The sequence below is a fragment of the Sander vitreus genome, chromosome 24, assembly GCF_031162955.1.
Source record: "Sander vitreus isolate 19-12246 chromosome 24, sanVit1, whole genome shotgun sequence".
NCBI lineage: Eukaryota > Metazoa > Chordata > Actinopteri > Perciformes > Percidae > Sander > Sander vitreus.
Window position 1 is genome coordinate 11,476,096 of NC_135878.1, and position 16,421 is coordinate 11,492,516.

A 16,421-nucleotide genomic window follows, 5' to 3' on the forward strand; every position below is an offset into this window, starting at 1 on the left:
GGTAAATGCAATACTAAGCTTCTCGTTATTGACGTCCACATAAATATTAAAATTATCTACAATTTTTCCTTTATCTGATTTAAGGACTAAACGAATGTGGTCTGAGCGATCGGATCTCAATGCATCTTGGGTGCATTCACACCTGTACTTAGAGCTGTCCACTTGTGAACGGATCATCCAAGACGCATGTTAATGCCAGGTCTGAACAAGTGCATTGTTGTTATTTTTTGTGCATAGTAATGCTGATTAATGACGTCTGTATGTGTGTGTCTGCAGGTGGAATTAAGGATGTACAGGTACCAGACAGTGTCCCAGTGGACCTGAAGGCCAAGCTAATTGTCTGCCTCATACACCTGCATGTCTACATGCCCCTGGAGGTAAACAGAACTTGCATGATTGTCCTAGTTAAACAGATACATCATTGATGAAATCTAACTTAAGTTAAAAAATATTGATTGATGATCAATTTTAACTTTTTGGAAACTAAAAATGGCTATAAACATCTTTCTCCATCGCTCTGTACCCACCCCCTCACAGGGACTAGTGTCATCACTGATGGAGCAGAATCCAGAGGAGATCGGTGACTTGTACCTGGATGTAGGTGAAGCCTATCTGGAGAAGGGCGAGTACATGTCTGCTCTGACTCTTCTATCTGCCCTCGTCATATCCGAGAAGTACAACCTAGCTGTCGTCTGGCTCCGACATGCAGGTGGGACCAACAGAAATCAAAAGTTTAATTTATTTAAATCTATCTATAAATCGGGATATCTCTGTGTCCTCACACATGCGCAGTACAGCACCAACACATGCGCAGTACAGCAGCGGGGATGGGAAGTTACTACATCGCTACAAGGCTCATTGATTGCGGTTCACCGGCTACCTGTGTCATGCCAAAAGCTGATCACCTGCCTAAAACTGATTGCCGTCTACCCCAAACACAAGTTAGATGAATGCCCTGGCTCTTGGCCTCTCCAGCACGTTTTGTTGCTGGCGTCTTGTGCTGCAGAAATTGTTTCAGCGTCTACGCGAGCCGCGAGCAAATGTGTCAAGCCAGGTAGGTAATCACATACAGTAAGGCCAAGGCGGATACAAAATAAAATGAATTTCAAAATAAAAAATCCAGGTTTATGCTGATGTTGGCTCTCTTGACTTCTCAGCTGTGTCTAGAGTGAGACAGGTGATCAGGCACACAGAGAGAGACGGATGGACAGACAGACAGTGACACACACACACACACACGGGGGAAAAAAAACTAATTACAAAAACACACATTCACTACTAGGTGCTTTACCTATGCTGTATGGTAAAACCGCCTGTCACCGCAGACAACAAGTTCTGCTGCAAATGTTTAGTTTAAGTGCTCATATTAAGCTCATTTTCAGGTTCATAATTATATTTAGAGGTTATATCAGAATATGTTTACATGGTTTAATTTTCAAAAAACACCATATTTTTGTTGTACTGCACATTGCTGCAGCTCCTCTTTTCATCCTGTGTGTTGAGCTCTCTGTTTTAGCTACAGAGTGAGGCATCGCACTTCTGTTCCATCTTTGTTGGGAGTCGCACATGCGCAGTGCCTAGGTCAGCACTACAAGCTAGTCAGAAGCAGAGTATGAGGGTGAGCCATGCCAGCAGCTAGCCTAGGCGAGCATTATAACATGTGTTACAAAGTGACGCACGTTTGGAGCAGTTTGTGAACAGTGTTTTCTCTGAAAGATGGTAAGTCCCTTTGGGGTGGACTTTGGGCTTTTTCAATTTGTAAACCTATTACATGCACAAAAAATATATATACTGTAACACAATAAAGGAAAGGGAAAAAGACAAAAAGCATAATATGAGCACTTTAAAGTAAAAAGAGAGGTATTATCAGAGTGCTGGATAGTTTAAGAAATAATAATGCGGGGGGATCCAAGATGGCGGCATAGATAGATGTAGTGAAACCAGCTCCCATAAAGACTTCTGATTTTACCTCTAGCCTGTGCGAAATATGCCAAGAATAAGTTAAGCGTTGCTAAACTGAAAATGCCTCCAAAAAACAATGAAGCAGCCATGAAGGAAGGAGCGAAAAAATTACCGCAACACCCAGTGCTAACATGGGCACCAGCTTTGTTAGCGCTAGCTTGCCAAGCACTGAGGCGCCGCCGTCGAAATGGACAAAGGTTTCGACCGTATACAGACATTATTGGATCAAAACTTACACTCGTTGGCCATCTCGGTGGAAGCACTTATCACTGAGAATCGCTCCATGGGGCAGCGGGTCAAAGAGATTGAGAATAGGCAGTTGGGTCACACTGAAAGCCTTGACTTTTTGAACGAAGACCTCGGAGAGCACAAGAAGAAGATGGAAGCAGAAATCAGCGGTCTGAAAGACAAACTCGATGATCTGGAGAATCAAACAAGAAGACAAAACCTGAGGTTGGTCGGTTTCCCAGAGGGAGTTGAGGGAAAAAACACCATAGCCTTCCTACAAGAATGGCGCCCGAAAATACTGGGCCTGGAGACCAGGAGTTGATCGAGATTGAGCCGGCTCACTGCTCACTTCAGCGCCGACCTGATGAGGGCAGCCTCCCCCAGGCTCTGGTGGTCTGCTTTCTCCGCTTCACCGATGTGTTCAAAATCCTAGACGTGGCACGGAAGAAAAGATCACTGCAGTATGGTAACTCTACTATCAACATCTTCAGGGATATGTCCACAACTCTACCGGAAAAGAAAAGCCTTCACACCGCTGAGGAAGAAGCTGCATGAGAAAACAATCTCCTTCAGGTTGCTTCATCCAACCAACCTGGTCCTGGACCTCCCGGAGGGCAGACGTACCTTCACCTCCCCAGTGTCGGCTGAGCACTACTTGACCAAATTTCACCCGGACCTGCTCACCTGAACTCAGCTCCCCGCCGTGACTTTTTTAAGTGGAATTAGGGTACGTTCACTTTTGCGCCATAGTTACAGTGTAAGTCAACCCACACGGTAGTGCAGGTGCTTGTTTGCTTTACTCTAAATTACTTTAATCCTTTCTTTGGTGAAGGCCCTACTGGAACTGAAGGAATTATTATTATGGCCCGAGCGCTGAAAGCGGCAAAGGCCCTATTGAAACTGAAGGAATTATTATTATGGCCCGAGCGCTGAAAGCGGCAAAGGCCCTATTGAAACTGAAGGAATTCTTATTATTATTACGGCAAATGAATTGGCTTTTTGAGGGGCTTTACATATTCAAAAACTCACCAAACGTGGCGGTCGGTCTGTCAGGTCAAGTCTGGTGAAAATTTATGTATTTTAAGGGTTTCGGGAATAGGCGCACAAAAATGACTCGCTAGCGCCTCCTACAAAACTTAACAAATTGATCCCCTGCAGTGCGTTTATCGTAGACTCACGAAACTTAGTACACATATGTACCATGTCAAGATGTATAACAAAATGTCATTAGAGCAATACCCTAAACCCAACAGGAAGTCCGCCATTTTGAATTCAAAGTTTGAAATTAGTGCGATTTTAGCCATTTCCACGTCATACTTTAACGAACTCTTCCTAGAGATTTCATCCGATCAACTTCAAATTCGGTTTGTACCATCTTAAGACGTTAAAGATGAAAAGTTATTAAAAGAAAAACTTTTCGTCAAATGGTGTGGGCGTGGCATGGCGGCCATTTTGAGTGTTTGGCGATGAACGAGAAAGTGGCTGTAACTACAGTGTACATTTTCATATCTGCTTGAAATTTCACACAATCAATATTCAGGCCAATATTGACTTTTGGTCATAGCGCCCCCCGCTGGCAACAGGAAATCTGCCTTATATGACAAACATCATCTGATTTAAATGAAACTTAGAATGTGTGGTCAACATGTGATACTGAACCGACCCCTATAATATAACCATGCCCACTTACTCAGGCTGCGCCCTCTTTCATAACATTTGAACCGTTTAAGGTAGAGTCTTGTGTGAGGTGTCATTGAACTCATTAGAGAGTTCCTTCTTCATTGGTGATGGTTTGCTCCACCCCCTATGCTTAAGCCACGCCCCATTTCATAACTGGGGACCCATTTAAGGTAGAGTCTTATGTGATGTATCAATGAACTCAGCAGAGACTTCCTTTTTTATTGATCATGGTTTGCCCCGACCCCTATGCTTTGGGCATGCCCCCTGTGACAGCTAATGAACTGTATGATGTAGAGTCTTGTGTGAGGTATCGTTGAACTCAGCAGGGAGAGTAGGGGTGTCACTATACCAAAAATGCAGTAGTCTGTGCCCCTTACAAAGCTTAAAAATTTTAGCCCCTGTAGTGCGTTTATCGTAGACTCACGAAACTTAGTACACATATGTACTATGTCAAGACGTATAAAAAATCATTAGAGCAATACCCTAAACCCGGAAGCTCTTTTTTTTTTAAGAGCTTCTGGGTTCAAGATGGCGCCGCTGTGTGTGTCTCTCCGCTTACCTGTGTCTTACCTTACCATTTAAGGCCTTGAAAACAAACAATAAGATCTTAAAATCGATTCTATAACGCACAGGGAGCCAATGTAGGGTGTAGAGAACGGGAGTGATGTGAGAGCGTCTAGATGTATTTGTTAAAAAGCGAGCAGCAGCATTTTGTACAAGTTGAAGTCGTGAGATGGAGGTCTGGGTCAGACCAACATAGAGAGCATTACAATAATCCAGCCTTGAACTTATGAAAGCATGAATAGCCTTTTCTAGATCATGCCTGTTAAGGGAGGGTTTAACTTTAGCCAGGAGACGAAGCTGGAAAAAGCTCATTCTAACAACATTGCTGATTTGCTTATCAAATTTCATGTTGCAATCAAAGGTAACCCCCAGATTTTTGACAGCTGGCTTAAGGTATGAAGCCAGGGCTCCCAAACTCACACCTGGACTGTTAGGCATACCTGAAGTACTAAAGACGATACACTCAGTTTTAGCTTCATTCAAATGAAGAAAGTTTTGTGAAAGCCACAACTTAATATCATTAATACAGCTAAGCAGGGAGTCTAGTGCGACACTGTCATTCGGTTTCATAGGCAAATACATTTGTGAATCATCTGCATAACAATGAAACAATTATTTGTCAATAAAATAACAGAAAATTCTCACATGTACTGTTTGAAACATTTGTTGGAGCAGAGGTGCATGGATTCACAACAGAGTTTATCACATTGAATAACACTCTAGGTTCATGGCAACTGCTAGCTATGACAGATGAGAGATGCTGCATCTTCGCCACCTTCACAGCCTTCTGGTATGCTGCTAGACTGTCCCTTAATAAACCCAGAGATACATGCAAATTGTCCTTCTTCCACCTTCGTTCAGCTTTTCTGCAATGTTGCCTAAGGGCCCTTGTGGTGTCATTTAGCCAAGGGTCCGCCTTAGGTTTAATAGTTTTAGTCTGAACAGGGGCAATAGAGTCTAAAATGTCAGTGCATGTGGAGTGGAACACAGAGAGAATGTTGTCTGGGGAAGAGGGAGATACCAGACCATTATTTGCATAAAACTGTGAGTCCACAAACGCAGAAGCAAACACTCCAGCTGTAGAGGAGGTGATGCAGCGGCGCCTAGAAGCTGAGGATATAGGCCTACTAGCAGGTGGCAGAACACTGATCTCAAACCTGATGGGGAAGTGATCTGAAATACCAGTTTCTGTTATTTCACTGAGTGAAACTGAAAGCCCATATGAGATGATGAGATCCAGGGTGTGGCCAAGATGATGTGTCGGCCCTTCCACACATTGATTAAGGCCAAATGAGTTCAAAAGAGTTTTAAAATCATGAGCAAGTGGGTTAGAGGGGCAACACACATGGATATTTAAGTCCCCACAAACCAGGAGCTTGTCATATTTAGGAACAACATCAGCTAAAAACTCTGAAAACTCGCTCATAAAATCCTTGTTGAGTTTTGGTGGGCGATAAATAACTGCACACAACACAGGAGAATCCAGATCAGCCACAAACAGCTGAAGCTCGAAACTATTATAACAGGATGCAGGTAATAATCTGCATCTGTACTCATCTTTGAAGAGAGTAGCCAGCCCACCACCTTGACCTGACTCTCTGGGCGAGTTGAGGAAAGAACAGCTGGGGGGCAGGAGCTCCGAGAAGGCACTGTCATCACCTGGTTTCAGCCAGGTTTCCGTCAACAACAGAAAGTCCAGCGCATTTGTCGTAAAGAAGTCATTCAATATAAAAGTCTTATTGTGTTTATTGAGTGATCTAGTGTTGATCAGCGCCATGCGAATTGAGCGTCTTTCGGTCTGTTGGGAAGCACGATTGATCGGGCAGAGATTCCCATGCTCGCAGCCTCGCTTTGAGCGCTTCCTGTTCCAGCAGCGGGGAGATGGGCACTCAGAGTCGGGAGGCAAATATACAATAATTCCAACACAGGTAAGCGACGAGACACACACAGCGGCGCCATCTTGAACCCGGAAGTCACTCAGTCGGTGATTGTGCTGCAAGATAAGCAGATTGTTGCCGAGGTTTTTGTTCACAGAGTTGCTGATGTTGTTCCTAAATATGACAAGCTCCTGGTTTGTGGGGACTTAAATATCCATGTGTGTTGCCCCTCTAACCCACTTGCTCATGATTTTAAAACTCTTTTGAACTCATTTGGCCTTAATCAATATGTGGAAGGGCCGACACATCATCTTGACCACACCCAGGATCTCATCATCTCATATAGGCTTTCAGTTTCACTCAGTGAAATAACAGAAACTGGTATTTCAGATCACTTCCCCATCAGGTTTGAGATCAGTGTTCCGCCACCTGCCTATATCCTCAGCTTGTAGGCGCCGCTGCATCACCTCCTCTACAGCTGGAGAGTTTGCTTCTGCGTTTGTGGGCTCACAGTTTTATGCAAATAATGGTCTGGTATCTCCCTCTTCCCCAGACAACATTCTCTCTGTGTTCCACTCCACATGCACTGACATTTTAGACTCTATTGCCCCTGTTCGGACTAAAACTATTAAACCTAAGGCGGACCCTTGGCTAAATGACACCACAAGGGCCCTTAGGCAACATTGCAGAAAAGCTGAACGAAGGTGGAAGAAGGACAATTTGCATGTATCTCTGGGTTTATTAAGGGACAGTCTAGCAGCATACCAGAAGGTTGTGAAGGTGACGAAGATGCAGCATCTCTCATCTGTCATAGCTAGCAGTTGCCAGGTAGCTAAGCATTAGCTTCAGGCTAATTTATCACGGCTACAAGGGACGGGCATTTTATGTAATTTCAACATTTGTGTACTCAAATTGAATTATATAACTAGAGTACCCGAGTTGGTTACTCGCAAAAACAATTGAGACACTGCCAGTAAAGTGATCCCGACAAGTCCTGGCTAACCGTGGCTAACGCCGCCATGCTAACGGCTAACGTTACTGGAGGAGCAGGCAAGCGGGCCACGGCTGTTTACATCGTGTCGCCTGTTCAGCGGCCATGGCCGACAACAGTGAGCTATTTGAAGCCAAGAGAGGGGGGCTGTAAATCGGAAAGAGAGGACCGTGAGTTTGCAGTGAACATGCCATTGTTTAGGTCGGGTAGAGTTGAGATATGTACCGGAAGTGCCACTTGTTCGTGACCTCCTTCTTCTGAATATATCGACTGGAACACTCTGAAGCGTATACTGCACCCATCAGTTCCGGAAGAGGCGCAGCACCAATGCTGCTAACCCTGCCATCGTCGCTAACGAAATGGGCATTGTCAGTGTTTTGTCATTTTAGAAGCGGAAGGTGTCGGTAGTTTCAGTTCTTGTGACATCCCTAGCAGAGTGTTCCCTTTTCATTGGTGACGATTTGCAGTGTCTGAGTGCCACGCAAATGCATGGTCGCAAGGAGCGACGTCCGCCAGTAACCCCGACATGCAAGGAGGGCCCAACGCTGCTTGCAGCTTTAATTTTATACAAAATTCTGCATGTAACAATTCAAAATTTTAAATGTAATGGTAAAATGCAGTAAGGGAAGGGGGCTTTCACATCTGACTACACTTAACAACAAAGTCAGGTTCATTTGATTAGTATGAACAGGGCATAACCCAAGGAGCATGTTTTGCTCCTTAGTTGAAAAATGTAGGAGTGACTTACATAATGTAACTATCTACTAGTATCTTAAATTGAAGATTGAGTAAACATGCATGGCGCTTTAATATTCAAACAAACTTGTTCTCACTTTTTGTGTAAGAAAATGTAAACAATGATACTGCAGATTTTGTGCATATTTTTTACCTTTTTGTTTAGAGGATAAAGACTTCAAACTTCTGGGCACCATGGCAGCAGTTGACTGAAATTTGAAAGCCGCTGATTAGAAAATGTTAATATTTACCATAATCCTGCTCAGACAGGTTTGAGAGTTCAATTTTGTTCAATTTTATTTATAGTTTGAAATCATAACAAGATTATCTTAAGACACTTTACAGTAGGTCTAGACCACACACACTATAATTTACAAAAACCCAACAATTCCCCCAAGAGCAAGCATTTAGTGAAACAGTGGCTAAAACTTCCTTTTAGCCACTGTTTCACAGAGACACAGATATAGAGAAATATGATTCATAATAATTATAGAAGTTGGTATGATGAACAGTGGCAACTAGAAAATGCATTTCCTGCAGAAAATGCGTGGGAATGCTGAATAGCTAAATTGCTAAAGCTAAACTGGATGAATAGCTTAAATCCGTAAGAAGTTGAAGTAGTGAGGAAAGTTGGAAAAGTATGAATGGTTTTAATAACCATGAATTTCATTAAAAAGTTGAACAACACCACTGATGTATGTAAGATGTGGAATATTTAAAGGTTTTTTGAAAAGCTGACGCTAAACTGAATTGTTGCCAACGATGCCAAAAGACGTAGAACATTGTGAGGTCTGAATTCATTTATTACGTATGGAAGACTTACAAATGCTATGAGAAACACAGATGAAAATGCAGAAATATGACAAAATTGTTTGAAAAATCTCAAATGGATTGCACTGCACTGCTGAAAAAGTTGGAATTTGAAATGTAAAATTGTCAGTTGGAAGCTGAACTGCATTACCTTAATAAGCTAAGAGCTGAAAAACATTTCTATAAAAGCTGGAAGCTAAACTGTAATACTGTCAAAAGTGGAAGTTCCAATAAATTGACTAAAAAGGCTAAAAGTATAAATACTTTGTATTATTATCAGACATATCCATTGCATAGAACAAAAAAGCATGACCCTAAAGAGCTGAGAGGTGAATATATTGCCTGAAAAGAAGCGGGATATATACATGGATGAAAAATTTATGTGGATAAACTTAAAAATGTGAAACGTGAAATGTGGAGGATGTTTAACAGGGCAGCGAATGGAGGAAGATTTGGAACTGTTGTCATTTGGAAGCTCACCAAGCCAAAAGTATAAGTCATATTACATAAGCACATTGACTGAAAGTAGACAAAAAATACCTAAATTTTGATGTATAAATTGTGTATGACAAGAAAAAATTGTGGGTGTAAGAGCAATTTATAGAGAAGGGACAAAGAATTGTTTTTGGCTCCGCACTCTTCTTGATGACATCACCCACTGTAAGTCACGCAATACACACCCATTAAAAATCCTGAAATGATCACTAAACTTAAACGGCTTTTTCACAAAAACTGTAAAATATATCAAACTGAAAAGATATAGCCTAATAAATGAAGTTTTTGTGAATGGTTTAAAGTTTGAAAGAATGTAGGAGGAGATACATTTTGAAGCAGAAGAGGATTTGAAGAATCATGCTCTCATTGAGTTTAATGTTAAAATAAATGTTTAAAAGCTTAATATAAAAAAAAGTATAAATGGTAGAAAAAAAGTTGAAGTCCCATCATTAGCTGAAAGAGCTCAACATTTTAAAAGTTGAATGGTTTTAATAGCTGAACGTATGCAGAAGTTACGGACGACCAAAAAACGTACGGAATAATAAAGAACAGGATAGCAATAGTTGGAATGCTGCTGAATCAGCATTCCCACTAATTATAGTAACAATAAACATAATAGAACTATGACTAGAAATAATAGTTGTAGCAGTTCAGGGCATAGCAGTGCATAGCAGTGCGTAGTAGGGCGTAGGAGGGCATCAAGCAGGACCATGGCCACAGCTGTAACCATGATTTAGGTGCCACCCCAATCCAAGGAAAACTTTGAGGTGAGAAAACATAAGGACTCCGGGGAATAAGCTTCCCAGAGCAAGGTTAGTAACAAGCATTACTGGGACATGAATGCACACAGATAGAAAGAGAGGAGAGAGGAGCTTAGTGCATCAAAGGAAGTCCCCTGGCAGTCTAGTCCTATAACAGCATAACTAAGAGCTGGTTCAAGGTAAACCTGCGCCAGCCCTACAAGGGTTGGTAGATGAATCCGACCACTATAAAGAGAAGCAGAGAAAAGGAGGCATGCCATGTCTATACACCTTCCTTTTGGTAGAGGAGAAGTGTATTTCCAGAGTCATGCATCAAAAAGGTAGCCTGGCTCCGCCCTCCTACGTACTTCCGCTCAATTTTCATTTTTCTTCAGTACTCTATCTGGGTTTGCGGTATATTCGCGGGTTTTCTCCTGTCAAATTTTTACCTGTCCAATCAGCGAACAGAGGGTGTGGCTGAGAACGATGACATTGAGGTCGTGTGCTAGTTTGAGTTGTTGGTGGCCATGATGTTGTGGCCCTCCTCCCCACGGGGTGGGTTTGATTTTCCAGCTCGCTCCGTTAGTGGTGAAAGAGTTGGCTAAGGCGAACACTAGCGATGCTAAGCCGACGTCACGACCAAACGTTAGCAATTGGTTATGGCAGATCCAGAGTGGCTCTGGGCAGATCCAATAGTTTTAAACTTCAACAGAGTACCTGCCTTCAAGGACGTTAACACTTGTCAATGGAGAGTGGCCAGACATTTGGCTCTGATTAGAGGAAATGAAAACACTGTTATGTACACACCTTCATCTCTTCTATCATGCAGAGTGTCTAAAGGCGCTGGGCCACATGGAGGCAGCAGCAGAGAGCTATGCTAAGGTGGTGGAGATGGCTCCGCAGCACCTGGAGGCTCGGCTCTCCCTGGCCACCCTGCAGCAGCAGCTGGGCCGGCCGGAGTGTGCCCTTAAGGCCCTGGAGTCCATGTACGACAGTGACACACTGGCACAGGACTCATCAGCTGCACAAAAGGCAAGAGCATGTGTGTTTTTGTATGGGTTAATAAGAGTCAAGCATCTTCAGGTATCTTGTTCTTAAGAGGCCTTAGATACTGCATTTCATCAGTTTTACATTATTTCCACTGGTCATGGAATTCCTGGAATATTAAATAAAAACAGGACATGTAATTTCACTGTGTGTAGTGTTTAACTGCGCTAACTAACCATGTGTTGTGAACTGCATGTAGTGATTTAAAAAAAAAAACAGGACAGAGATACATATATAAATGCTCTCTGCCTGCCATATGCCAATGCTCTGGTAAATCCACTCACCCCGTCTCTGCCTGGCATGCACATTTGTTGACAAACTCCCACAAACAACGACGCACGCGACGGTGAAATGGCGATTTATCCCTTTCAATTTGAATAAACAACAGTTACACTCACCACCAGCAAATGCTCTTTCCGTTGTGATTGGTGGTATCTTGACAACTCGCCTTTACCTTGTTTCCTACAGACTGTGTTGATGCGACTTGTACATTACAGCCACTCAAACAGGACAGAGTAACAGGATATATATATATTTTTTTAAAGACTTAGTTAAGTCGGCAGGCGCATGTTGTTAAGGCGGCCACCTTAACTGGAAAGTGCTGCGGGAAACCCTAAACTGATTGGATTGTGCTGGTCAAAGGTCAAGCTCACTATGACCTCATGTCTGTCCCATTCTTGTATACATGATATCCTAGAAAACATTTAATTTCCCCTTGTGGGATTATTAAATAATAATCTTCTATAAACGCCTTGACGGAATTTCTTCACATTTGGCACAAACGTCCACTTGGACTTAAGGATGAACTGATTAGATTTTGGTGGCCGAAGGTCAAGGTCACTGTGACCTCACTAAACACATTTTTGGCCATAAATCCACTTAATGAAAACCACTCAAGAATGCATACGCTAATTATGACATTTTACAAAAAAGTGTAGGATAAAATTATGACATTATGACCTTTTATACCCAAAAGGTCAAAGGTCAACTCTATTGTTATCATGTTCTGCAAAAAACTTTTCTGCCATTATTCAAGGCTTTTTCAAAAAGATTTTCTAGAATGTCTAGATTCTGGTTTTATTTTTAGCATGCATAACTTTACATTCATGTTTTGAACAATTAAAACCTGAGTGTATGGATTTTAAAAGAGGGCCAGGATAATTTATTTGTCCGTATGTATACTAATATCTCTCTCTATGCTTTGGTTTTAGGAATTAAAGCTTCTGCTGCATCGTTCCACACTGCTGAAGACTCAGGGACAAACGCAGGACTACCTGGATGCCATGATCACCATGATCTCCATGCTACTTAAGGTAACACACCCACATGCACTGAGGACGATTTATCCAGGAAGATTTTAATTGGTCAAAGCTAATGTGGAACCATGTGTACAGACTATTATAATATTGTAGAGAGAAGTCAATTTTTTTATACAGAAAATGTGAAATTTACGCAATTAGTAAATACTGGCCCTGGATTATATGAGATCATATACTGTACGTAGGTCTTTAGTAAAACAAAACACTTAAGAGGTCAATTCCGTTTTATTCTGTGTCCTAGGTGGCCATGCAGCGAGCTAAGGTGTGTGTGCGTTCTGTAACCGTGTCAGGTGAGAATCATCTGAGACTGGGGAAGGCCAAAGACATGCTGCCAGAGATTGCTGACCATGAAGCTGCCTATCTGGACAACACTGGTATGTGTGTGTGTGTGTGTGTGTGTGTGTGTGTGTGTGTGTGTGTCTGTGTGTGTCTGTGTGTAAAACCAAAACAATAAATCCTATGTACTTCAAAATACACTCCTTTTATTATAAACATTTGAACATTACAAAAAAAACAAAGTGGCATGTAGCTTTCAAGTAATAAATAAAAAAGAAAAAAAGAAAAACTATTAACATTACAAAAAAATAACAGTGACATGTAGCCTTCGAGTATTTAAAACAAACTAGCAGACAACGAGCAAGCATTTGGTGCAACAGTAGCGAAGAAAAATGTCCTTTTTACAGGCAGAAACCTCGGACAGACCCTGACTCTTGGTGGGCGGCCGGTGGCGGTTGGGACACAGAGACATTAATACAGATATAGAGAAATATGATTCATAATAATTATAGCAGTTGGTATGATGAACAGTGGTAATTATAGTAACAATAAAGATAATAGAACTATGACTAGAAATAATAGTAGTAGCAGTGCAGGGCATAACAGGACGTTGAGCAGGACCACGGCAGCAGCTGCAACCACAATTTAGGTGCCACCCCAATCCAAGGAAATCTGCGAGGCGAGAAAACATAAGGACTCCGGGGAATAAGCTCCCCTGGAGCTAAGTTAGTAACAAGCATTACTGGGACATGAATGCCCCTATGGAAAAAGAGAGGACCTCAGTGTGCCAAAGGAAGTCCCCCGGCAGTCTAAAACTATAGCAGCATAACTAAGAGCCTACAAAGGGTTGGTAGATGAATCCAACAACTATGAAGAGAAGCAGACAGAAGGAGGGAGCGCTGTGTCTGCGGCTACACACCCTCCCACGCCGGTCTAGGCGAACTCTGCCACTCTTCACTCCTTAACTATAAGCTTTATCAAATAGGAGAGTTTTAAGCTTACTCTTAAATGTCTGGACGTTGTCTGCCTCCCGGTCCCAGACTGGGAGCTGGTTCCATAGGAGAGGAGCCTGATAGCTGAAGGCTCTGGCTCCCATTCTACTTTTGGAGAATCTGTGAACCACAAGTAACTCTGCATTCTGGGAGCGCAGTGCTCTAGTGGGGCAATAGGGTACTATGAGCTCTTTAAGATATGATGGTGCCTGACCATTAAGAGCTTTGTAGGCCAGGAGAAGGATTTTAAAATCAATCCTTGATTTTACAGGAAGCCAATGCAGAGAAGCTAATATGGGAGAAATATTATCTCTTTTCTTTGTTCTTGTCCGTAGACGCCCTGCAGCGTTCTGGATCAACTGGAGAGTCTAAAGGGACTTGTTTGAGCAACCTGATAATAAGGAAATACAATAGTCCAGCCTTGAAGTAACAAATGCATTGACTATTTTCTGCATCGTTTTGAGACAGGATGTGCCTAATTTTGGCAATGTTACGCAGGTGAAAAAACGGTTCTTGAGATTTGTTTTATGTTGCCATTAATGGATATACCCTCATCAAAAATAACTTGGATGTTTCTGACAGTAGTGCTGGAGGCCAGTGCAATGCCATCCAGAGTAGCTATATCTTTATTGAACAGCTTTGGAGGTGTTTAGGGCCCATCACAGTAACTTCAGTTTTGTCTGAGTTTAACATCAGGAAATTGTAGGTCATCCAGGATTTAATGTCCTAAATGCATGCTTGAAGTTTAACTAACTGACTGGTTTCGTCTGGCTTGATTGATAGGTATAATTGGGCTCAGCACAATAACTTCAGTTTTGTCTGAGTTTAACATCAGGAAATTGTAGGTCATCCAGGAATTTATGTCCTGAATGCATTCTTAAAGTGTAACTAACTGACTGATTTCATCTGGCTTGATTGATAGGTATATTTGGGTATCATTCGCATAACAGTGAAAATTTTAAGTGTTTCCTAATAATATTCCAAGCACCAAGCCTTGTGGAACACAATGGCTAACTTTAGAGTGCATGGAGGATTCATCGTTAACATTAACAAACTGAGGTTGATCTGATAAATAGGACTCGAACCAGCTTAGTGCAGTTCCTTTAATGCCAATTAAATGTTCCAGTCTCTGTAGTCTCGCATTGCCAGACCTTCCTCCACAGTGTTGCGGAGAAAGGTCTGGCTAGTCCACAAAGCTTTCCGAGATGAGAGAAAAACTTGCTCTAGTTTATTGGCTTCTTTAACAAAAACAAAAGTTGAATAATACACTTCAATATACCATAAGACATTTCTAAAAACTAATTGTTTTCTAAAAAGAATGCACATCACATGTTAGTTGTAACGAAGTTCATAACATGTATTTTCTGTCAGCGGGACCATTTAAACAGCAAATATTTAGGTGAATCATTGGTTAAAATATATATATATATATATATATATATATATATATATATATATATATATATATAAACTTAGCACAAAAAGTAAGGACATTTGGGTTTGGTAGATTATTTCTCTGTGGTAACAATGTTTTTTGGCAATAAATCTTATACCGTTGGAAAGCCTGTTAAGTTCCCTTTCAAATGGTGCCCCATTTGTAAGGAACATGCATTTGTGGGATGAGCAGCAGCGCTGAGTATGTGGGTTGCGCCACAAATTTGCCAAATCTTCTCTGCCAATGCCAAACAGCTTATTCTGCCATTGACTCATTTGGTGTTTGGTGGATGGGATGATTGAAGTTTGAAGAAACAAGACGTATTGGCAATTTAACAATTTATTCATTTCACAAACAGGAGCTTCAGTAGTGTGTGGAAGAACCATACACAGCCACAACAGCCTGGCACCTCCTCCTCATGCTGGTCACCAGCCTGGTCACACACTGCTGTGGGATGGCATCCCATTCTTCAACCAGCATTTGTTGCAAGTCAGCCAACGTGGTTGTGTTGGTCACTCTGGCACGAACAGCACACCCAAGCTGATCCCACAAGTGTTCAATGGGGTTGAGGTCAGGACTGCTTGCTATGCGTAGTAGCTAACAAACAAACATAACTGACAGTTGTGCTAGCTAGTAGCTGGCTAGCAATGCCCATACTACATAAATTACGTTTCAAAAATGTCTTGACGTAGGTCATTCTATTATGTTTTATTGGCTATGGGGCCAACATGTTCGTGCCCCACAGCTTATTATTGAAAGCGCGTTGAACATGCGCACAATGTTTTCATCTGCTCACTTGATTAATGAATGCTGAGGGGCCGGCCCCATGCTCACCAAATGAACAATGCTAGAAGTAGCAGGTAGATCGCCCATTTGGAATGTATTGGACAGCGCTACCTTGTTATATGTAATAAAACTAGCAACAATGTTAGTTACAAAGAATATACATATTAAATTCTAGATTATTAGTTACTTTGAATTATTGATCATGTCACTGCTCCACAGCGCCGTCTAGTGGGGCCCGGCCCCTAATGTAAAGACGTCACTGGTAAATTGGCCATAATGGTTTTGACCAATCATCATAACATTTGAAACATATCTTCAGTCCTTCCTAAGGAATAGGCCTAAACAACAATTTCAATTTTAACCCATAGGGGGCGGCAAAAATACCACAAATATATACCGCAAAACCTGGTGGACAGAATTTTAACATAATTAATACACATGGTCTTGGGGCTAGTATTAACCACGAAGTGTCATATTGATTGGT

The 16,421-nt window shown here is 41.9% G+C and overlaps 1 protein-coding gene across 4 annotated transcripts in view; it reads left to right on the forward strand.

The window, feature by feature from the left end:
• Positions 1–16,421, forward strand: part of gtf3c3 (general transcription factor IIIC, polypeptide 3) — a 62,660-nt gene that overhangs the window by 42,844 nt on the left and 3,395 nt on the right. For 3 of the 4 annotated variants that reach the window (XM_078244061.1, XM_078244063.1, XM_078244062.1), the window contains exons 9-13: positions 277–377; positions 538–709; positions 10,912–11,114; positions 12,341–12,442; positions 12,690–12,822. In XM_078244061.1, the coding sequence (XP_078100187.1) occupies positions 277–377; positions 538–709; positions 10,912–11,114; positions 12,341–12,442; positions 12,690–12,822 (711 nt within the window). Of the gene's footprint in view, positions 1–276; positions 378–537; positions 710–10,911; positions 11,115–12,340; positions 12,443–12,689; positions 12,823–15,509; positions 15,722–16,421 lie in introns of all 4 variants that reach the window. The other variant, XM_078244064.1, reaches the window with a different exon arrangement.